General features: G+C 48.7%; 1 protein-coding gene across 1 annotated transcript in view; it reads left to right on the top strand.

Moving 5' to 3' along the window:
- Positions 1-19,755, top strand: part of LOC138503959 (choline kinase alpha-like) — a 233,403-nt gene extending 213,648 nt beyond the window's left edge. Inside the window, exon 12 of the mRNA XM_069624094.1 lies at positions 19,525-19,755. Within this exon, the coding sequence (XP_069480195.1) occupies positions 19,525-19,584 (60 nt within the window). The 3' untranslated portion in view covers positions 19,585-19,755. The remainder of the gene's footprint in view (positions 1-19,524) is intronic.
- The last annotated feature ends 4,792 nt before the right edge of the window (positions 19,756-24,547 follow it).

Raw genomic sequence — 24,547 nt, 5'->3', positions numbered from 1 at the left:
CTGTCTAAACATAACTAGATTTAAACTAAAACAATCTGGAGGAATGTGTTTCCCAGTGAACGCTGCCCAGGCCTGGAATGCTTTACCCATCTCTCTTAGAGCTGACCAATCTTTCCTCAGCTTCAGATGCAATACCTTGAATTGACTACGATCTAATGAGATCTGATCTATCCTCCCAGCTTCAGGCGCTATACCTTTGTCTACCATCTATTGACATTTAATCTACTAATATGCACTGTCTGAATTTATCTACCGTACTTATGTATTACTCTCTGCTTAACCTGTATCCTCTTGTAACTTTGCCTGACTATATAACCTAAGCTTTAAGTATCCTTTATGTATTCATTGCGGCCAGTGACCTCTGGGTTTGGTGCGCCCTACAAATTAATAAACAAACTGGTGCCAATCTTCCAACAATGAATTCTGTGTCTTCAGTGGGCTGCTGTCCTTCGTAGGGGTCTTGGCTCCAACAATGATCTGAAGAATGGCTGCAGGAGTGGCCCTTTTATCCTGGATCTAGGCAGGCGTTGCCCTCAGCTCCCCAGTGGCAAGGATCTGCACCATTCAAACCGGCAGGTGCTGGCCAATCCTGGATAGCCACTGCACAGCAACACACACCTGGCTTGGTTGTGGACTGGGTCTAGAAAGACCCAGCTCCCAACATCCAGCCACACACACCGACCGCCACTTGACTTGCGAAAGCTGGAGCTTTCCTTTTAGAGTGTATGGTACTCTAATTGGCATTAAGCAGTAAAATAAACTATTTAAAAAAAACACCACCACAAGAGTATCCACTGCTACCGGCCCTTCCTGGACACATCCTGCACAGAACCACAAAGTTACCAAAAACTAATTTACAGGAACAGTTTCTCCACCACCCTTCACATAAGGTGAGGTGTGCAAGAAAAATAAACAGAAGTTCTCCAGCATGGGGTCTGGCATGGATTCACATACTCATTCCCCGTCGTCAGGCCGGGAATCCTCGGTATAGAAAAAAATCAGTATCAGTTTCGTTTCTGATCTGTCTTTCTCAGTAGTAACCAATCACAGGTCTCTGGGTCATACTGCCCCCAGCCAATGACTGCCCTCTCCCTAAGCCCCGCCCCTGGCAGCCAACCTCACATTTTTACCGCACATTCAAGTGTTGGGAGTCCTCGTGCTGTAGCTCTCGAGCTTTTGCTGCGTTTTAGTGCTTTTTTCAGGAGATTTTCTCATTTTTTCGGTTAAATAGAGCCTCAAGCTCCACCGTGTCTACATCCGATCAACGGGGATCCGTTTCGGAGTTTCTACGCCCCTCAAGGGTGAAGATTTCGTCGAGTTACGCTTTTGGAGGATTCCAGAAGTTCCGAGGCCTACCCTGGTCATGGCCCAGGAGAAAGGAAACTCGACGCCCGGGAAGCTGTTCAGGACCTGCTCTGGATGCCAGCTTCAGAACGTTTTCAAGGAGGACGAGCATTCGTTATGCCTCTACTGTCTCCATGAGGACAAGACGCACAAGGAAAAGGACTGCGCGTTTTGTGGGAACATGTCGGAGCGGACCATGAAGGATCGCCACCTCCGTCTCGCCAACTGGCTGGAAGGTAAGAGCCCGCCAGGCGAGAAGAAGAAAAAGAAGTCCGAGCGGTCTTCTAAGTCCTGTGAGGGTGCCCCAGCGACGGGGGCCCAACAAAAGGCTAAGCACCGCGGGCACCGGGAGTGCCGAACGGTCGGGTTTCTTGGCTGCCAGGCAGGGCGCTTCCTCCCCGGTGCCATCAACCACGAGCCAGCGCTCTGGCTCGGGTAAGAGGAAGTCCGAGAACCCGGCGAAGCTTCTGGAGAGGCCCCGGTCGATCTCGAAGATTCCGGCAGAGCGGGAGCGAGGCTCGGATCCCCCCCCCCCCCAAGGTGAAGGCCCCAGGCGTACAGAAGGTGACGTTGGCCTTAATTCACCCTGCTAAAACCTCGATTGAGGATGTCGCCGCGGCCCTGGCTCAGCCTGTGGAGGCTACACCAGTGGAGGCGCCCTCAGGTACCAGTCTCCCTGCCACCGCGGAGGGAGTAGTCTTTCAGGCCCATCGAGAAGACCCCCACGAAGTCCTTGTTGGAAAGGGTGGGGGAGGGGCTGGTGGCCATCGTGGATACGGACACAACCTCTGAAGAGGAGCTCATCCAAGTCGTCGGATCCCGACGAGGGCGACGACGAGAGCGACGGGATCGCAGACGAGGCTCCTCTAGAGCCCTCGCTCCCGTCGTTTCCGGCGCCGCAGGACACCTCGGAGGCCATTTTGTCAGCCATCCAGTCCTTATGCTCGGAGATAAGGACTAGGTTGCCCCTTCCCCCGACGGAGGTACCTGAGCCAGACCCAACGGGGGAACCGGAGCCAGGACCTTCGGAGAGCCCACCACTTAAGAGGAGGAGGATGCATCCTAGGCCTCTTCTCCCGCCTCTGCGGCCTTCTCTGCCTTCCCCCCCGGTCCATTACCCACGGGGATGATACAGGCATGGACACGACGGGTACGGATGACGACGGAGGCGACGACGGGACGTGTCCCCCTTCGCTCCCCGCCCGACGAGATTGGATCCTTCCATGCTATGATTTCCAGGGCATCCGAGCTCTTTCAGCTCTGCCCCGAAGAAAAGAAGCAAGGGTTCCTTTACCAACGGCAGGAGGCTAAAAGGAAGACGGTCCTCGCCGTACCGCTTCTTGATGACATCTGGGATGAGGGGCTCGCCCTCCTCAAGAACCATGCCACCGCTCCTGCGAAGAGGGACCGGTACGAGAAGAAGTACCGGGTCCCCAACGCTGCCCCCTTGTGCCTTAGGGCGCAACCTACCCCGGATTCGGTCGTTTCGGCGGCGGCCAAGAAGAAAGCGGGGGGGGGGGCCCATCGGCCTCGACTTCAACCACCCCGCCGGACGGCGAGGGTAGGAAGCTGGATGCGATGGGACGACGGGTCATCTCATCTGCAGCGACGACCATCAAGGCGGCCAACGCCCTGGCCATCGTAGCCCGCTACGACAGGGAGTTGTGGTTCAAGATCGCTCCTCTGTTGGACTTCCTTCCGGACGCCAAGAGGGCTGAGGCCCTGGAAATCTTACAGGAAGGTGAGATTGCCTCAGACCACGCCATTACGGTGGCTACGGACATCGCAGGCACCGGTTTCCGTCAGTTGGGCAACAGCGTTTGCCTGAGACGAGGATGGCTCAAGGCGACGGATTTCCGCCAGGACGTACAGACCAAGGTTTTGGACATGCCCTTCGATGGGAACAACCTTTTTGGCAAGGCGGGAGTCCCTTCAGGCGATCAAGACGGACACGGAGACAGCCCGTGCACTGGGTGTGCTCCAACAGCGACGGCTGTCCTTTCGGAGCTCCGGAGGCAGACAGGGTGCCTCCAAGGGAGCCGGCAGCAGCTCCTCTACGTACCGTCAAGCGGCAAGATCTTCGTCGCAGGAGGCCTAAAGGGGACGCGGCAAGTCAGGTGGATTCTGCCGTCGTCGCCAAGGTGGTCAAGGAGGCAAAGTGGCCTCCAAGCAAGATTGAACCGACCGTCGGGTCGGTCCCCCGCCGAAGCACCCCGGTGGGAGGCCGGCTGACGAAGTTCGTCGGCATGTGGGAGTCCATCTCCACCGACCGTTGGGTGCTGGACGCCCTGGCCCTGGGGCACGCCCTCGAGTTCCAGAAGTGCCCCCGCATTCCTCCCGTGGCCAGGAAGGAAAATCACGTCCCTCAACTGCTGTTGGAAGTAAGGGCGATGCTCAGGAAAGGTGCCATCGAGCTCATTCCAAAGAGGCTTCAGGGCTCCGGAGTTTAATCAAGATACTTCCTCGTAAAGAAGACAGGGGGATGGCGTCCCATCCTGGACCTGCGACGACTGAACAAATACATCAAGGCACAGATCTGGTCACCCTCCAGCATGTGCTGGGACAGCTGGAGGAGGGCGATTTCCTGTTGTCGTTGGACTTGGAGGATGCATACTTCCACATCCCTATTCTAAAGAGACACCGAAAGTTCCTCAGGTTCGTGGTCAAAGGGCGGCACTACCAGTTCAAGGCAATCCCGTTCGGATTAAATTCGGCGCCCAGGGTGTTCACCAAGTGCCTAGCACCGGTGGCGGCGCGTCTGCACCTGCAGGGGATCCACGTCTACCCCTACCTGGACGACTCGCTCATACGGGCAAGGACAAGGGAGCTTGCCGTGGAACACACTGCGAAGACCGTCCAGCTGCTCACGCACCTGGGGTTCTCCATCTTTCCAAAATCCCACCTGGTCCCGTCGCAAGTCGCCCTGTTTCTGGGAGCACAGCTCGAGACAGTGGCGCGGCGGGCCTCGCCGTCGGAGGAAAGGATAAGGACCATCCTGGGAAAGGTGCAACGTCTGCTGGCCACGGACATGGCCAGTGTGAGGTCTATCAAGTCCCTCCTCGGAATAATGTCCTACATTTATCTGGTGCGCCACTGCAGACTTCGGATGCGGCCCTTGCAAGAATTCCTCGACTCCCACTGGATCCAGCCGACGGGCAGCTTCGAGGACAGGATCCCGCTCGACGAAGCGTTCCGTCAGGCGATACGATGGTGGGGTATCCGCGCTCATCTGACGGCGGGAACAGGTTTCCTAGCCCCGGCCCACCAGGTGACGGTGACGACGGATGCCTCCCTGGAAGGTTGGGGAGTGCACACCGGGGGTCTCCACGCGAGAGGCCTTTGGCTCCCGGAGGAGAAGACACTCCACATGAAGATCTCGGAGCTCTGTGCAGTGTTCTGGGCCCTCAGGTCCTTCCTTCCGTCCCTCAAGGGCAAGGTGGTGAGGATCTTCACCGACCACACCACCACAATGTTTTACATTCGGAAGCAGGGCGGAACCAGATCCCCTGCCCTATCCAAGGAAGCCCAGGATCTGTGGCATTGGGCCGTCGCCCAAGGGATGTTTCTGGTACCCTTTTATCTGGCAGGGATAAAAAACACCATCGCCGACTCACTCAGCAGAGAGCTGCGCTCATGCCACGAGTGGGAACTGCGCCAGGATCAAGTGGACCGACTCTTCTGACGATGGGGCGAACCCCAGATCGATCTCTTTGCGACGGCGGCGAACTCCAAGTGCCGGAGGTTCGCCAGCAGGTTTCCCCAACCGAGGAGCATGGGCGATGCTTTCTTGTTCCCCTGGGACGGCCTGTTCCTTTATGCGTTCCCGCCGTTGCTACTCCGGCTCGTCAACCAGCTCAAGAGGTCCCGGTGCAGGATGATCCTCGTCGCACCGGCGTGGCCGAGGCAGATCTGGTTCCCGGACCTTCTGGACTTGTCAGCGTCCACACCAGTCAAGCTGCCGACGGACGCGAATCTTCTCTCCAGAGAAGGAGACGCCATTCTTCATCACGAACCAGAGTCGCTGAACTTGCAGGCCTGGCTCCTGCAGCACTAGAGTTTGGAGGATACGACATCCCGGCCGACTGCAGAGAGGTTCTGGCGAAGGCCAGGGCATCCTCAACTCTCAAGTGCTACGGACACAAATGGAAGAGGTTCTCTGTCTGGTGCCGTGCACAGAAGATTAACCCTCTGCGGATTACGGCCCCTCAAGTATTGCCGTACCTACTGTCCTTGGCCAAGGCTGGCCTATCTCACGCTTCCATCAAGGTACATCTGGCTGCCATCTCACGTTACACCAGAACTACAGGACGGGCGTCCTTGTGGTCTCATCGACTGGTGAAGGAATTTATGAAAGGACTATTCCGATCATTCCCGCCGGTGAAGGCCCCGGCGTGGGAGCTCAACGTGGTGCTGACTATGCTCATGCGGGGCCCCATTCGAGCCTATGCATTCAGTGCCGTTGAAGTTTCTGTCGTGGAAGACAGCATTCCTCGTGGCCATCACCTCTGCACGACGAGTGGGAGAGATCCAGGCCCTGTCTTGCAGCCTCCATACTTGACTTTTCACGACACGAGGGTGGTGCTGAGGACGCTCCTTCATGCCCAAGGTGCCGTCGGACTTCCACCTCAACAAGCCCTTGGTGTTGCCAGTTTTCTTCCCGTCGCCTTCGTCGCTAGCTGAGAGGACTCTGCACTCGCTGGATGTAGCTAGAGAGCTGAAGTTCTACGTGGACCGCACAAAGAGTTTTCGGAAGACATCACAGCTGTTTGTGAACTTTGGACCTGTGAATCAAGAGAAGGCTCTCTCGAAGACTTCCATTTCCAGATGGCTCTCCGGCTGCATCATGCACTGTCACCGGTTGGCAAACCGACCGTTGCCAGGCCGTCCGAGGGCCCATTCGACCAGAGCGATCGCTGCTACTACGGCATACCTGTCTGGTGTGCCCCTGCTCGACATCTGCAGGGCTGCTACGTGGAGGTCGACCACACCTTCACGAGATTCTACTGCGTCGACCGGGATTCCAGGGAGGAGTCCAGTCGGCCAGGCACTGCTGCGCAACCTGTTCGCCTAAGGTGAGCCTGGTGAGGAGGTAAGAGTTGCTTAATGTTGAGTTGTTGTATTGCTTGATATTGAGCCTTTGCCACCTCCCGTGGTTGTGCATGTGTATACTGCTATGTATTCTTATATTCATGAGCATGTGAATCCATGCCAGACCCCAAGCTGGAGAAGGAACAAGTTACTTACCTGTAACTGTTGTTCTCCAGCATGGGTCTGGCATGGATTCACATGCGAACCCTCCCGCCTACCCCTCTGCGGCTCTTCACTTGGTCATACTGCCACTTCACGTGCTACCAAATCTGAGGATGGCTGCCAGGGTTGGGGCTTAGAGAGAGGGCAGTCATTGGCTGGGGGCAGTATGACCCAGAGACCAGTGATTGGTTACTACTGAGAAAGACAGATCAGAAACGAAACTGATACTGATTTTTTTTCTATACCGAGGATACCCGGCCTGACGACGGGGAATGAGCATGTGAATACATTCCAGACCCATGCTGGAGAACAACAGTTACAGGTAAGTAACTTGTTCCTTTCCTCAGGAGAACAGTTCTCCAGCCCAGATAGCCATATGCACATATCAATGCCCCCAACAGATGAGTTTAGCAAAGAAAGTGGAACAAAAAATAGCTTCTTATCTTCAAATGTCAGGAAAGGTTCAAAACAATAGAAACAGTTTGGGGGAACCATTTATCTCTATGGAGGGAAGGCAGGACACATAATCTTTCCAAACACTAATTTCATCTGATCGTTACTCTGTGTAATTTTATAGGTTTCATTTTATAATAAAATGTGTTTCAGTGGGCCAGCGTGGTGTAGTCTCTGGGGCAAACTGAGGACTAACGCTACCTCTCTACCAGCCTATTTCCTTGAGTGAAGCCTGACTACTCTATGTAGGTACAACCTCAGAGATTGGTTTTCTTTTGGTTTGAAACCCTGTCTTGCCATTAGTATAAATGTTTACATCCCTCATAAAAGGGCTGTAGAAAAATCTACCTGACGGGCAGTGTCAAAGTCAGCTGTAACAAGATGGACTGTTGATTTCATCAATCATTGTTATCAGTTAGCCAAAAACACATTCGAAGGGATTGTGTCCTCCGACGTATTCCTTATCTTTGATAATACGTTTCCAGCTTGCTGGCCTCGGAAATTTTTTCTGTAGAGGGCGCTGCGCGTCGATGGCCACCGTATCTGCGCTGACGTCACCATGCCCATAAATAGCCACGTGATGCGTCCGTTGCTCAGTTCCGTTTTTCCGCGCTTCGTGGGGCCTCGAAACGTCGTTGCTCAGTTCAGTCAGGTTTACTATCTATTTTGACTCGAATATTCCTCATCGTTCTCGATGGATTCTTCATCAGAACCGACGACGCTGCGATCTGGCGTCAAGAAATGTCGAGACTGCGGTAAAAAAATGTCAACGGATCCACACAGGGTCTGTTTATGGTGCTTGGGGTCCGAGCACCATTGTTCGGATTGTGAAGACTGCATGTCCATGACGGCGAAAGCCCTGAAGGAGCGAAAGGGGAAGCTTGAGAGAGGTAAGTCAGCCAAATCCTCCTTGAATCGGTTTCGATTCTAGATCTCGAAGCAGCTCCCACCATTCGTCGAGATCTAGACACTCAAAAAAGAGACATTGAAGGTCCCATTCCTCGTCTTCTGTGTCCCCAGAAAGAGTTTCCTGTCCCACCAAACACAGTTCTCAAGCCGAGTGGGAGGAATTCAGAAAGAAAATGTTAAGCGTCTTTGAGAACGCGGCCTCAACCCCCTCGAAGACAGCTGAGGGTGATACCCCGAGTGAAAAACCCAAAAAATCAGAACGCCGCGAGTCGCAGCACCCGGCGAACATTCCACCCGAGAGCGCTATGAGCCATCGGGTAAGAAGGCACAGTCTTCGCCATTGTCGAAGGGTTCCTTCGACGCACGGATCGGCGCCATCGACGCCGTTGTCGAAGGGTTCCTCGACGCATTGGTCGATCGACTCGACGTCGACGCCGATGAAAGAGGACCAAGGCTCCACAGCCAACGGTGATTTCAAGGGCCTCCGTCGTCGATGCCCTCGAGTAGGATCCCGATCCTTTCGAGTTCTTCGAGACCCCTTCCAGTTTTTTTTTTTTGCACCGTTTTCGGCGCCTTCGAAGCCTGTTACATCTGCGTCGACATCGACATTTTCTCGTCCAATAACGACGAGTTTGGCTCCTTCGGCCCTAGAGATGGACTTTACTCCATTTCAGAGATCAGAATACCCTGGCCTTTCTTCAATTTATGAAGAAGGGGAAGACTCTGACCAGGAAACATTTGGTTTACAGAGAACCACACTGCCTACTGCAGAGGATTTCACCTCTGAAGAAAGAAGGCTGAAGGGAACTGGACACTTCCCCAGAAGTGGAATTTGTAAAGCCAGACCATGGGGAACATGCCGAAACACCATATAGAACCCTGATGGCAAGAATAATTGAGTTTATTGGTTGGTCTGCGCCTTCACCTGTTTTCCAACAGGATGATCTAACAGATATATTGGACAAAGGCCCACAGGAGGACCTGGTGGTCCCCTTCAATGCAGCCCTACAAAGAAAAATTGCATCTAATTGGGAAACTCCCGAAGTTATCCCAGCAGTCAATAAAACATTTTCGACAAAGTATAGGGTAGCGGCTGCTGACCCTGAATACCTGTCAAAACACCCGACCCCAGAGAGCCTGGTGGTTCAAGCGGCAACTTCATCCAGCAGTAGGACTGCTTACCCTACTGCCCCACAGGATAGGGATGACAAGAGGTACGACTCTATGGCAAAGAAAGTCTTCTCTGTCTGTAGTATGGCGTTGAAATCCATCAACGCCACCTGTACGCTTGCCAGGTTCAGTCACACACTATGGGAGTTTGCTTCATCAGCGGCTGACTGCATACCCGAAGGAGAGGAAAAGGAAGCCTTCCTTAACATCATTAAAAATGGCAAAGATGCCATGTGCGAATCACTTCAAACGGGCATCGATTCCGCTGACAGTATCAGCAGGGCCATGGCGGCAAGTACAACAATCCGCAGGCATGCGTGGTTGCGAAAGTCGGGCTTTGCCCCTGATGTACAGGCCAGACTTTTGAATATGCCCTTTGACGGCTCTTCATTATTCGGGGAAAAGGCTGATGACAGTCTGGAAAAGTTAGACTTCTAAAGCAGCAGCAAAATCCTTAGGAGCTGCTATCCGCCAAACTCCTTTTCGCCCCTCGGGGAGAGGAAAGTCCTTTCGCTATTATTCCTCATTTGGGAAAGGCAGAGGACAGCCGGCTCAAAGAGGCCAAAGGAGATCCAGCCGAGGTGGACGGGTCAAAAGTATTAAGACAGCAGCAGCAGCAGGTGCCTCTTTACCCTCGGCATCTGCATCAGCCGCCCCCAAACCACTCTGAGGCCTTCACACACAAGACACCTGTAGGGGGGCAGGTTAACTCACCATCTGACGGAATGGCAGGCTATAACGTCAGATGCTTGGGCATTGGAGACAGTTGCCCAAGGTTACTGCCTACCCTTTCTACACATCCCTCAGTCATCCACCGGGGAACAGGTCCCTAAAAGTTCCAGATCCGCTCCGCTTGCGGGAAATTATGGACCTGCTAGAGAGAGGTGCCATAGAACCGGTACCTGTAGCGGACAGGAACAAGGGCTGGTACCCCCCCTCCCCCCTACTTTCTCATACCAAAGAAGGACGGAGGACTGAGACCCATCCTGGACTTACGAGAATTGAACAAGTTCCTCAGGCAGGACAATTCAAGATGTTAACTCTCTCTCGGATCCTTCAGGCCCTCCAGCTCCAGGACTGGCTGGTATCTCTGGACCTTCAGGATGCTTATTTCCATGTGCCAATCCATCTCGAGCACAGGAAATACCTGAGGTTCGCAATTGGCAACTCTCATTATCAATTTCGAGTTCTGCCATTTGGGCTGACCTCCGCCCCGAGGGTCTTCACCAAGCTGATGTCGGTAGTGGCGGCAAGTCTAAGGAGGGAAGGGATCCACGTCTATCCCTACCTGGACGATTGGCTGATCAGGGCTGTATCTTCGGAACAGGCCCAGACCCAACTAGATTATGTCTGCCTCTTCCTTCACAGACTGGGCTTCTCCCTCAATTTAAAGAAGTCACAGATGATACCATCTCAGAGACTCCAGTTCATGGGAGCGGTCCTGGACACTTCCCTGGGAAAAGCCTCGCCACCAGAGGTGAGGGCTCAAGATATTCTACAGATGGTCACCAAGTTTCAAAATGCCCAGCGTCTCCCAGCCTTCGACTTTTTGAGGTTGCTAGGCCTCATGGCATCCTGCATATTCCTTGTGCCAGAGGCTCGCCTGAGAATGAGATCTCTTCAGTGAGCACTGAGAAGTCAGTGGTCACAATTCTCAGGGAGAATGACAGATCTCCTCCGGATTCCGGACAAGGTAGCCCTCAACCTTCAATGGTGGGCCTATCCAGAGAACATCTTGAAAGGAGAACTGTTTTGGCAACCATGGCCGGAGATAACAGTAGTCAGACGCCTCTCTCACAGGGTGGGGAGCCCATGCCAACGACTTGACCATCAGCGGTCGTTGGTCTCCATCGGAGTCCAGACTACATATCAACCTATTAGAGCTGAGAGCGATCAGACTAGCGCTGAAAGCTTTCCTGCCATCAGTACAGGGGAGAAATGTCCTGATAATGACGGACAACACGGTGGCCATGCACTACCTCAACAAAAGAGGCGTAGGATCACTGCCACTGTGCAGAGAGGCAATGCAGCTCTGGTTTTGGATAGAATCTCTCTATCGGCAGTCCACCTAGCCAGAGAGAAGAATTTGACAGCGGAGGCTCTGAGCAGGCAGAGCAGTCTCCCACGAGTGGGAGCTAGCTCAGGAAGTCCTTCAAGAGATCTTCGCCCTTTGGGGAACCCCTCAGGTGAATCTGTTCGCCACAAGCACCAACAGGAAGTGCGATCTGTTCTGTTCAAGGGAATTTCCCCCGAGAGGAGCTCTAGGAGATGCGTTCGTAGTGGACTGGGAGTTTCCACTCCTTTACGCGTTCCCACCAGTCCCTGTTATTCCTCAAATGATCAGGAGGTTGAGAAGATTCCGGAAAACCATGATCCTAATTGCCCCGGATTGGGCCAGGAGAACGTGGTACCCGGACCTTCTAGATATGTCCATCTGCCCTCCAATCCGTCTTCCACTCAAAGAGAATCTTCTCTCGCAGAAGGGAGGTCAGGTTCTCCATCCAGACACCAGAACCCTCAACCTTCATGCTTGGCTTCTGATTCAAAATTCCTCTAGTGGTACAATTTCTCAAGGGTCTAACTAATGTTTACCCTCAAACCATTCCAGGTTCCATTATGGGACTTAAATTTAGTCTTAAACTTCTTAATGGGCACTCCATTCGAACCTCTTCACTTTTGCGCATTGAGATTTCTCACGCTTAAAACTGTCCTACTGGTAGCACTAACATCTGCTAGGAGGGTGAGTGAGCTACAAGCTCTCTCCTGTAAACCCCCACATACAATCTTCCACAAGGACAGGGTTGTCCTACAGGTGAAGCCTAATTTCCTCCCAAAGGTGGTTTCTGAATTCCATATTACTCAGAAAATTACCTTGCCTTCATTCTACCCTCCTCCCCATCCGGGGAAAGAGGAGGAAAGGCTACACAGGCTGGACCCTAGGCGAGCTCTCAGCTTTTACATCAGCAGAATGGCTAGGATCAGGCAAGCAGACCAACTGTTATACTCTGGTCACAAGTTGGGACTACCCATAACAAAACAAACCATCTCCAGGTGGATTATTTTGGCCATCCTGGAATGTTAGACTAGCAGGGAAAGAGCCACCCCAAAATCTCAGGGCTCATTCAACCAGGGGTATCGCAGCCTCTTCGGCTCCCCAGAGAGGGGTACCGGTCCGGGACATATGTCCGGCTGCCACATGGTCGTCCGCACATACATTCACAAAATTTTACAATCTGGATTCCTCCACTGCTCAAGAGACCAGATTTGGCAAGGCCGTATTACATTCGGTCCATCCCTAAAGGGATACATAACACTATCACTCCCTCCTCCAATTACATACCACTGCTATGGGAGTCTATCAAAGATAAGGAATACATCGGAGGAACATCCCGTCGAAAGAACGTTACCAGGTAAGAAGTAACTTGTTCTTCTTAGGCAGAGTAACTAAACATTCCAGGAGAGGAAATGCTGCAACAGCATTCTTTTTGACCTCCCCACTGAAAGATCTTCAAACCAGTGACATGAGATGTTCAGCTTGTTCTGCATGCACTACTGTTCGGACAAAGATGCCACATCCAATATCCGATGGACCAATCTGTACTGAAGATCCTCTTCAATTGAGGACGACATTTGGGCCCTGAGGGGGAAAGGGTGTTATCTTGACCCTCCTGTGTGTGCGAGTACAGGGAGCTGCCTGGAAGAACGTGAAGTTGCTGGGAGATGGCGCTTTCAGCAGTGCTTTGTTTGGCCTCTGCCGGTTCCTTGCTGTTTGCTTGTGGAGTCTTGCCTTGCAGAGCGGGAAGAGTGGAGGATAGTTGTGGTATCCTTTCTGCTGTCGGATGCTACCCTGGTGGCTTTGCAGGACAGGAGCTTGGTTGCTGGCCCTGTAGCTGGTTGCTGGCCCAGTAGCTGCCCTGTAGTAGATGAGCGTGAGGCAAGCGTCCTTAATTCTGCCTGCCAAGGTGTGTTTTTGTGTCCAATTTTCCTCTGGACTCCTGGACTGTATTTTAAATGTTTACTGCCCCCAATATTTGTTTTTGGTTGGGGCTGGCTGGATTTATGTCTTGCAACTATTTTTCTTGTTGCCTCGCTTACAATTTGACTGTTTTCGGGACTATCGTTGCTTTTCTTTCTTTTGGTTTTTCTTCATCTTTTTCTTTCTCTTGTATCCCATTATGTCGTCATTGCTAAATTTTGTACCAACTCATTCATTTTGTAAAGCGCCTTTGGTGAAGGCGCTCTAGAAATAAAATAAAAAACAAATACAATAAGCATGTAAATCTCTAAACGATCCAATGATGGAAAAAAACATATTTCTTGACCTAAAGGTATAGTTCCAGCATTGTCCTCTTTTAAAGAGTCGCATGAAACACTCATGTCTCCCCAGGGGTTATTTTGTACTTTAAATCTTGTATGCTTTAATTCAGAGGTGGGGTTGTGTTGGGTAAGATTTTCACAGAACTACTAAATCTTCCTGACCTGGATCAACCCCAGAACTTTTTTGCTTTACTAGTGGGATATTTTTCCTTAATACCTCAGTGATTGGAACCTTTTTCCACACTCGCAGAATCTTTTATTCTTTTTATGGGTGTCATTTTTAAGACTCTTCATAGTCGCTTTTTAAAAGTTATCCTCTTTAACAACTTATTGGCAATAAGTGCCTGTTGTTGCCGGGTTGCCCTAGGGGCTCCTCTTTTAAACCTTCTCTGGCTAACCTTGAGAGAACTACAGTTCCCAAGGGTAGAAAGGATATCTGGATCCCTTTTACATTTTGTTAGGTGAAACCAGCACACCCCACTAAAACTAACAATTCTGTTACAGGGAAAAGCTTACCTTCAATGGCTGGTGGCATTGATACCTAGTTTTAATTTAGTGCACCTTTTCCGTGGGCTGTGTTCACAGCTGCAGTAAAGGAACCTAAGGGTGCTCATTTTACCAAAATGGCCCCTGTCTTCTTTTTTTTGCCATTTTAGTGTTTCTTTTCCTTTCTTGTTCCTTCTCCTGACATCCAGGGTGGGAAATTCCTTTGTGATTTTTATCTTCGGCGGGAGTCCCCCGGACTCCCCGCCCAGGCTCCAGTCTGTCTGTGAGGGCAGGAAGCGAGGGAGGAGTCCAAAACTCCACAGCCCTGTGTCTTCCCCCTAGCATCAATGGGGACAAGTTCCAGTGGGGGGCTGGCTGTCCTGATTGGACTACCAGACTGCCCGTCCTTGTAAATGCAGTGATAATGCAGAAGTTGTGTTGTAATTCCTGATAAATACTGCAAACCTGGAAGCTAAAGAGGAGTCGACCATTGGCACCGAAACCGAAAAGGAGGATGAAGGAAAAGCGGAAGAAACGATTTGCAGCGACCGGAGAGCCTGCTGTGTAACCAGAGCCTGCTGCAGCCCTTCCTTCCAATCGACCTGGGGACTCCGAAAACGATGACCCAGAGCTTGGTGAGACCCACTAAACTCAAGAAGACCTGCATTTTGAGCCATCCCACGCGTTGCTGCGATACCCTGGGACCTCAAGCCACTGTGCGGTGCACGGTCCTTCAAATTCCGAATCGTGCTGAAACTTCGTGGGCATCCTGGTGGATCTCCAGGGACACGAATCAAGTCCCAAAAGTCCCCTCACCAGAGTGCTGGACCTTTGTAACGACGAGAATTCAACTGCGATTTTCTGTCTTCTTCTGTGCTCCTTGAAAAGGCACCAAATCCGCAGAACCGCATTCAGCCACGAGGTAAACCTTGCCTAGAGCCTTCTCCATCTATCCCTGCTGCAAAGTCCCTTCCAAGGTCCTGTTTCCTTGTCACCACGACAAGGAATCCACTGACCAGGTTTTTGGCTGCAGAGCCTGAAGAAGTCCTGCTGCAAAATCTTCAATGCTGAGCTACTGTTGGCTTGGGTATGTACTTACCTTAAGCCTGTTAGGATTTCTGTGTAGCTGTGGGTTTTCTGTGATGGGGAGGCCTCTCATCCAGTGCACCCGGTCCCAGTGCAAGAATCCTGCTAGGGTATCTTCAGCGAAGCCTCTGGACCCTCTTCTAACTCTAAAGTAAAATACTCACCTGTTTACCCAGTCTTCCTAAGGAACTCTGACTTTTGCTACTTAAGAACCTTTCCTGACACTGCCTGTTGGTCACTAGATCCTAGTGACCCCCCTTCTGCCACTGAGAACACTCATGCTCCAAGAATGAGGGAAAGACGTTTATGGATTGAGACTTTTGCCTAGAAAAGAAAAGAAGTGTTTAAAAGTTAGTTACTTGTAAACAGTTGGTTGGTAACTGAAAATTTAAGAGTGAACAGTTACAAAAGTTCTTACTTAACTTGGATGTGTGATGCACTATTAAAAGTATGGTTGACATCTTTTCTTCCTTAGAAACTGTTTTGCCATTCTAATAGAAAGTAGATGTGTAGGCATATTACTCTACTGTGATAGGGTGTGCCTCTTTCCAAAAGTAATGTGTAGGTTTCACCAGATTATTCCTGCAGAGAATAATTGTACGAGTGTCCCCCAACTGTGTCTTGCTTCCCCTGACTTGCGGATAGCCTGTCCAGAATAAGTCTGTACTAGGTTGTTCCCTACCTAGAATAACTGAGTCATTCAGTAAAGTGTAACGTTAGGTTTTACTTTCCCTGTGCCATCTAACCCAGAGTCTGTGGTTCTGAGATTGAAAAAGTAGATGGGTTTTATTTACCTGGTGTTAGCTGTGTGTCATCCAAAAATAAAATACAAGAATTGCTGCTGATCTCTATCTGTGTTTCAATGATTTCAAAAGCACCTTTAATTGAATATTACATCCTTAGGTTTTACTCACCTATTATAACTGTTATCACCAAAGTAGTTATAGGTTTTTACTGTACCTGGAATAAGTGTTCCACTATTCACAAAAAGTATATTGTCCAGTTGACTGATTATGTGATTTGTACTGAGTGTCACTGTACAACTGGTAGCGTCTACTGCCCTTGCATTACTGAATGTAATTGTGAAAGTAACCATTGGGTTTTACTCCCAAATAGGTGTGACATATACTGAATGTGTATGAAAAGGTTTTGACTTCCCTAGAACTACAGTCAGGGGTTCCAAATAAGGTTACACTTTGGTCTGTGTATCTTCAAGTATAGTGTTTTGTTTATATAATTGTGATTGCATATAATGTGTTAGTACTTATTTACCCCTAGATGTATCTGGACCTATGTGTATTTAAATAAATCCTTTATTTTTTACAATACATATTGTTTCAGTGTTTCTTTGGACCATTTGTATTACAATTTCATCTGCACTGATTCTACAGCCTTCTCTACCTCATAAGATTAGCCTGGCTGCTCTGCCTACGCTACCATGAACTCAGGTGGTACAGCCTTATACTAAGAGTGGAGTCTTGTACTACCTCAGTTGAATGGTTTTACTAAACCCTTAATTGGACTTCAGAAAAACTGTCCTAGCAAGTTGTTAGGTCAGCAGGGCTGGTGGCAGTTGGGATGAAACCATCCCTACTTTCCTTAAAAAAAAAAAAAGCTGCTGGTAAAAAAAAGGGGGGGGGGTACAGAAAACATTTTAAATTGGTCAGTCTATCAGCAACCATCTTTGGTGGAGCTAAAAAACTTGAGGAATCTGTAGATATTCTTCTTGAAAAGTGGCGTTCAATGCTGCACCATTGTTCAAACATGCCCACAAATGTGTAAATGGACCTTTGAGTAACAAGCAGAAAAATCTTAGGGTTCCCAAATAATGATGTGGGCATGCATTTGCTACTATGGGTGAAATGTGTTTTTTTTAAGTGGGGGATTCCCAATTCAACTTTGACGAATAGTCAACAAGCACTTGACTCTGTAAAGAATAATGCTGGAATATTATACCTAAAGGTAAGTAACTAATTTACTCACTGTAGTGACTGTAACCAGACTGTAACCTACAATGACAAACGGAACTAAAACGAGTAATGTAGATCTAAAACAGTGAAGTGGACAATAGGAATAAATCACTGGGAATGTAGAAAGTGCAGAGAGCGGATGAACGTGGAGACCGGACGAGCGTGGAGAGCAGAAGAGTGTGGATGGCGTGATTGGACGAGTGGGGAGTACGAATGACTGTGATGAGTATAGATGAGTGTGGATGAGTGTGGTGGATGAATGCTTTTGGCGGATGAGTGTGGAGGGCAGTTGGGTGTAAAGAGCGGACGAATATGCAGAGCAAATGAATGTGGAAGACGGATGAATGTGAGAGCTCATGAATGTACAGAGCGGTTGAGTGTAGAGAGCCGAGGAGCGTGGAGAGCAGATGCGCGTGGAGAGCAGATGCGCGTGGAGAGCGGATGAGCGTGGAGACCCGATAAGCGTGGAGAGCGGTTGACTGTGGAGAGCGGATGAGTGTGGAGGACGTGAGCGGATGAGTGGGAGAGCGGATGAGTAAGGATGAGTGTGGATAAGTATAGATGAGTTGTGGATGAGTGTTAGAGGATGAATACTATTGGCGGATGAGTGTGGAGAGCGGATGAATTTGAAGAGCAAATGAATGTGGAGGACGGAAGAGTGTGGAGAGCCGTCAAGTGTAGAGAGCAGTCGAGTGTGGAGAGCGGCTATGTGCAGAGAGCGGAGGCACGTGGAGAACGGAAGAGCGTGCTGAGCGGAGGAACGTGCAGAGTGAAGGAGCGTAGATAGCGGAGGCGCGTGGAGAGCAGACATGCATGAGAGCGACTGAGTGGGGGGAGCGACTGAGTGGGGGGAGCGACTGAGTGGGGGGAGCGACTGAGTGGGGGGAGCGACTGAGTGTGGAGGGCGGATGAGTGTGGAGGGCGGATGAGTGTGGAGGGCGGATGAGTGTGGAGGGCGGATGAGTGTGGAGGGCGGATGAGTGTGGAGGGCGGATGAGTGTTTAGGGCGGATGAGTGTGGAGAACAGATGAATGAGGAGGGCGGATGAGTGCGGAGGATGAGAGCTGAATAGGAGATCGAATGAATATAGATAGTGTAGATGAGCGTGGAGGATAAGCGTGGAGGAGGAGCGCTGCTGGCGGACGAATGTGGAGCGCGGATGAGTGTGGAGGTTGGTTGAGAGTAAAGAGCGGACGAATATGAAGAGCAAATGAATGTGGAAGACAGATGAATGTGGAGAGCACATGAGTGTAGAGTGGTTGAGTGCAGAGAGGGGAGGAGCGTGCAGAGCGGAGGAGCGTGCAGAGCGGAGGAGCGTGCAGAGAGCGGAGGAGCGTGCAGAGAGCGGAGGAGCGTGCAGAGAGCGGAGGAGCGTGCAGAGAGCGGAGGAGCGTGCAGAGAGCGGAGGAGCGTGCAGAGAGCGGAGGAGCGTGCAGAGAGCGGCCGAGGGTGCGGAGAGCGGCCGAGTGTATGGAACGAACGTAGGTTGTGGAGCGGACGAACGCATGGAACAAATGAGTGTATGGGTGAATAGTGCATAGAGCGGATGTGAACCAAAACACACAGAACGGACCTGACCGCTCAGAATTGCGCGACGTGCATATTTTGTTTTGGAATGCAAGGAATCTTTGAAAGAGCATACTGCATATCACACCCCACGCTTACTCTCTCCTTACACCACCATTCAACTAGAACACAGAGATACTATGACACCATTCGGTATAACTGTTCTCATATCAACATCTGCCGCTCACCCCCATCACTCTAAGTAAACATGGCTGGTCTCTCACCCCCAGCCAGGCGTTTCTCCTCAGGCCTAACGCCGCCACACTCGGTCTGGATAATTCCAGCCAGACCGAACACATATCCCTGATCTCTCAACCACCACACCTACCGCTAAGAAGCAGCTACCACATGAATTCCGCACCAGCTGCACACATACCGGTGCGCACACGCACCTTTGGACTCTCTCTAATCTTTCCACTGACCCGAACTTCGGTTCCCAAGGGCGTTCAACCTACCAGCGCCTTCAGACCATACCAATGGTATATAAGGCGCTATACAAATGCAAAATAACAATAACAATGTATTACCGTGTCCAGTGTCCCCTTTCTTTCATACAACCCACCCGATTTTCCTCTAAAGAGGGAATGGCTAGTGATGGTCAAGATAGGCGAAAAATACTGGTGAGCAAAGCTGGCAGGTGTCGGAAGGTAACATGAACGATCCGTCTTTCGGTTTGCTTTTGAGAAAAGATTGCTGCACAAGGCTCTAATCCTATCTCCAAGTGGAGGACATTCACATAATTAATGAGGAAATGTGGGCTATGGACTATGAGTGAACGAATTACTACAGTGAGTAATTCAAAATCTTAATACCGCCTGCTAGGGCAATACAGTAATCGACAGAACTGTTTTGTCATATACGATTAAACTGTTCTATACTGTGATTAACGAAGTTGTCAAAAATGACTATGCAAAGGGTGATGTAACCTCTTCTTGGATTTCAGACTGATTACATATTTTCTTTATTTTTAAAGGAATATGCCATGGCAAGGTTTGATGCATACTTTCTTCAGAAGAGGAAACTCGGGCTTTGAGGCTGAGCAGGCAATTTAACAGAAACCCAGTAGTAATCCGCCAGATACTCAACTTGATGAGCACAAGTCTACCAGCAACACACGGTTCTGTTTGGGGTGATGAGAACTGCTTTCATCGAATGTTGATGTACTGTGAAGACCAAAATGAAATGTTGAGCCCTGTTTATTTTGAATCTTGTTTACTTTAATCCCTGGCATGGTGTTGGGATCCTTTGAGTACTGGGACAGGGCACTGAACATCAGTTAAGCACAGTGATATCCATATTACAATGTGGATAACTGCTTTCTTAAGACATCTGAGAGCTTGAATGATAGAGAAAGAAAATGTATATCCTAAGCATAATTGGTCAATTGTATTTTTGTGTTCTGCGCAAAAGGTTTCTCCAGAGCATGTTCGAGGTGTTCATGGGGTGGAAGGTCTCTGGTTTGCTTTACTGTTCGACTTAATATCCCTGTTGATCTTGTTGGCACTTTTGTATCTGAGAAAATGGATGAGGACCTGCATTTGTATCCAGTCCTTTACCCAAGCCCTTGACTAGAACCACCTGGAAATGGCTTTGCCATATTATGCTTTTAGTATAGGTGAACCCTTTGGTTTTGCAATCCATTTTATGTTCCCCATGCTCATATACTACTGTGACTAAGACACTGCACATCTGACATTTTCGCTTAAGACGGAACATGTTTCAATAGCTTGTGTTTAATTGTTACATTTTTTCTTTGTGATGGTTAAATTTTTAATTCCGTTCCTAATGGAATTAGTTGATTTTGTTTTCTTTAAAAAAAAATATTTCAATTGTTATTTATGTTGAACTCAGTCTTTATGCCCTAGAGGGGTTTTGGTCTTGAGCATACTTTGTACGAATGTGTATTCAACCAAGGCAAACTTTGGTTGCTATAGATTTATTGTGCATCAACAGCCTGCATATACCTGTACACTGCTCCCAGGGGTCTCGCCATACCTACAAAGGACAGTCATCTTTTGTGTTTTATTGAACCCAGTACAACTTTGTATAGGTTCTCATTTGTTAAAGAGCCTATGCAAATCTTGCAGGAAGTTTGCACATTTGAGTGCGGAAGTTGTTGAAAAGTGAGAACTATGTTATAGTAATTAGCACTCTGAGGTAACTTTAGATCCAGAGACAATAATGCTTCATGGTGGTGCTTTGTGGGTTTTATGTTCTTCATCATGGTGGTTTTGCAGCACACTATAGTTTATAGTGTAAATACTGCATCACACTAGACCTTTGTACCATGCACATGGGTAATCTGTTATTTACAGGCTCAAACAATTTCTATTATATTAAGGGAGTATTCAGCCTGGTCCTCATTTTCAGGAGAGCACAATCTACAACAACCCACCGTTAAAGTTGCGGTACCCTGCACAAAAGACACTAACAAACGGTAAAGCACATCCAAGCAATATTTGGCTAAATGAAATTAAGAGCTGCTCTTAACAAAGCCTTAACATATCTCTGTAGAACAACTTCATTTGTTGTAAGCATTGGGTTAGCTCGGTTTTCACTAATGTGGCGTGTTGAGTCATAAAAGAAATTCCTTCCCGGAAACCTAATTTGAACTGTGTTCTGCAGTACAGTGTTAACACTAGTTCTAAATCAACCACCAATGTGATTTTACGTAAAGTGATGTAAATGCTGACAGATCCTACTATTACAGTAATGGATGGAACGTTCACATCCCCTACAGGCTGTAGTTTAAATCTTTGACATTTTTGCATCAAAATAATGTTTATGCATTGGCTCCAGTGCATTTTGTATAATTTCCTTGTGTCGGGGAATTCGACTCTTAACTCTCAGGAGATTTAGTACAGTTGATGGGCTGTACTTAAAGAATTAAAATATATTGTATTTGGCTTTGTAAATTTTATACTTAATATGTTCAACTTAATAAAAAAAGGTTTCTGTAGAAATTCAGTGGAAACAACCAGTATTAAATATGCTACGACCAAGCCCATTGACAGAAAATGTCTGCTGCAACTGTACTTTTTCTAGGGATTCCCAAGCTTTACTCATTTGCTATTGAATTCTTCCATCATACGAACTTCAAATTCATTTTTTTTAAAGAAGTAAATAGAAGTAAATGGGCAAAAATAATTGTCATTATGTTTGCTTGTCCAGAGGCACTTTTATGTACAATTAGCGCCCCAATTCCAAATTTCTGCGTCATGTGCAAAGGACATTAACAAGGAGAGGGAGGTCTGTTGTATCCTGAGTTAACTTACACTTTGGCCTTCCATTCCATTGCTGGTTTTGCTTACTTTTTTCCAGTTTACAAATCTAGACACCTGTAAGGACATACTCTTACCACTAATGTCTAGGTTTTCCTTCAAAATGAATACAGGTTGAACCACTTTATTCCATAATTGTTACTACAAATAGAATATACTTGCAACTAGAATTAAAAATCTTTAAAGAGGTCATCAGTACTCCTCTACTAATAGTATTCCTCAACTTTGCTAGGTGTTAATGAAGACATAATATATATATATATATGCTTTTACAGTGGGGTTGAACGAGTACAGCAAACATTAATGAAATAAAAATATTCAATTTCTTTAAAATGTTTGCTAATTTGAGCCTTCAGTGTTCTGGTCAGTAACTGCTCAATTAATGGTACCTTGTTTTGTTAAATCCAACAGTGCAAATGTTGTATTTCTGTGCTAGGACACACTGTTTAAACCTGAAAATGTCTACGTGATACTTATTTGTATAAGTAATATATTTGTATAGTATACAAGTACTGTAAATCCAAGCTTTCAAAAATCCAAATTTGATTTTTGGATTTTAAATCCAATCTAAGTTAACAATTTTCTTTATATTGTAACTTCACTGTTTTGTTCGACCTTTTCAACGAACATTGTTTTTATCTCTTGATTATGTTACTGTTAAAATGTGAAGGAAATGAAGCATGTTTCTAATTATTGCACTTTTACACGTTTGTCTGTATTTTTAATAAAAAAAATAAATGGATCTTGTGGATGTTTTTCGTGGTTTTAGGAAGTGAAATTAGAGCCTGGTTTACTCTAGGAGAATTTCAAGGTTCACACCAGTCCTATCTCAGATAGTGGGCTATTTTCAAGCTCTTATGAATGCTTAAATAAGTATCTTGTTTTGAATTCTGTGTTTCTATCCATATGTAGGGGCGTGCAACCTGTGGCTTTCTAGATGTTGTGGTCTGACTCCCATGATCGCCCACCAATGACTTTGCTGGTTAGGGTTGGTGGAAGTTCTAATCCCAAATCTCTGCAGAGCCTAAGGTTTCAAACCCCCCTGCCTTACTGGAATCGAAGGGGTGTGGTTTTTAACTGTTAAGCTTAATTTACCTGTGTTCTTTTGTATGGTATTTAGGCTTGCATTTTTAGTTTGGGGTAATTAGGTGGCACTTAAGCTTTACCAATCACTACATTTCTCATATCTTTTCCAACTGCTTCTCCATTGACTATCATTCCCTTCTCACTAAGTCTGGTAGGAACAAGTTCAAAAAGGATATCTTGGCCTCTGACTCTGGTCTTCCTATCGCTGACACCTACTCCAATACTTCCTCCAGACAGACCCTCACCGGCATCCTCTTTGTCGTTCCTTCGCCAGATCTATGGACTCTTCATATGATCCCTGTGCTCTGTCCTATCTCCTCCTCTCCCATTAATGGTGGCACTCGCTAGGAAGTTCTCATGGCTTCCCTCGACTCCTCTAAAGTCATCATTAATGTCTACCTTAAGGGCACTGTCATGGTCCAAGGCGCTCAGGCCAATCTCCTCTTTGATAGGCGCTTTCCTCACCTCATCAATTTCCTCTCATCTCCTGCTGTCCCCTCCTCTCCCCCCCTTGGATACCTTGCCCTCTCTCTCCTCCTCTGCCCTCCTAAGGCTCTTTCTCCTCCACAGGGCGTACCTCTGATCTGTCCCCCTCCCCAGAAGGTCGTTAAGGCTGGCAACCTTCTTCATATTGCCGCTCTCAACTCTTGCTCTACTCTCAAACACACCACTGACATCTGACACCTACTTAAAGAACTAGACCTTGATGTCCTTGGTCTTACTGAGACATGGTTCACGGCCAGTTCTGTCACAAGCTTTGACACTCCTCCCTGATGGCTACAAGATCCTCTCTGCACCCAGATCCTCCCGGTCCAGTGGGGGGTAGCCTTGATCTTTCCTGAGTGGATTCCTGCCTCTATCATTCCCACTCAGACCTACTCCTCTTTTGAATGCCTTGTCTGTAGGCTTTCTCCTACCCATTCTCTTACTGTGGCTACCATCTACCGGCCTCCTGGTCAAATCACCTAATTTCTTTCTGAGTGGGCAGACCTCTCCTTCTCCCTCTTGGCCTCTACTACTCAACTCCTCCCCCTCGGTGACCTCAATATCCATTTAGACTCTCCTTGTTCTTCCTCTGTACTCTTCCGTGACCTCTGCGACTCCCTCTCCCTGTCCATCCTCCCCTTCGACCCGTCTCACACTGCAGGGCACACACTTGATGTCTTGCTCTCCTCTGTCCTCCCCCCTCCATCGCTCTGACCACTCCTCTCTCCTGGAGCGATCACTGCCTCCTCTCCTCTTTCCCCCAAGCCAAGCCTACCCAAACACTGCCACCTACCTTCTCGGACATCCGGCCCATGAAGCGTGTGTCAGTTGAGGCTTTCGCCGCCACCTTCTCTCCCCCTCCTCCACCTCTGGCAATCTCGCATCCTGACACAGCCCTGTCTCTGCTCTACTCTTCAATTTCTGATACTGTTGATGCCCTAGCCCCTGTCATGAGGATCTGTTTGAAGTCCAAAGCCAAGTGCAATTCCTGGTATGACTCTGACCTAGCTACACTTAAACGTAAGTGTAAGGTGGCTGAGAGGAAATGGAGGGCTTCTTGTTAATCCTCTGACAAACTGGCCTGTTGCATGCTCCAAGGGCAATACCGAGACTGTCCTCACCAAGAAGAGTCCACATTCAAGC

This window comes from Ambystoma mexicanum, chromosome 11 (genome assembly GCF_040938575.1).
Source record: "Ambystoma mexicanum isolate Mex_15411 chromosome 11, UKY_AmexF1_1, whole genome shotgun sequence".
NCBI classification, from domain to species: Eukaryota; Metazoa; Chordata; class Amphibia; order Caudata; family Ambystomatidae; genus Ambystoma; species Ambystoma mexicanum.
This window is presented reverse-complemented; position numbering and strand designations above follow the sequence as displayed.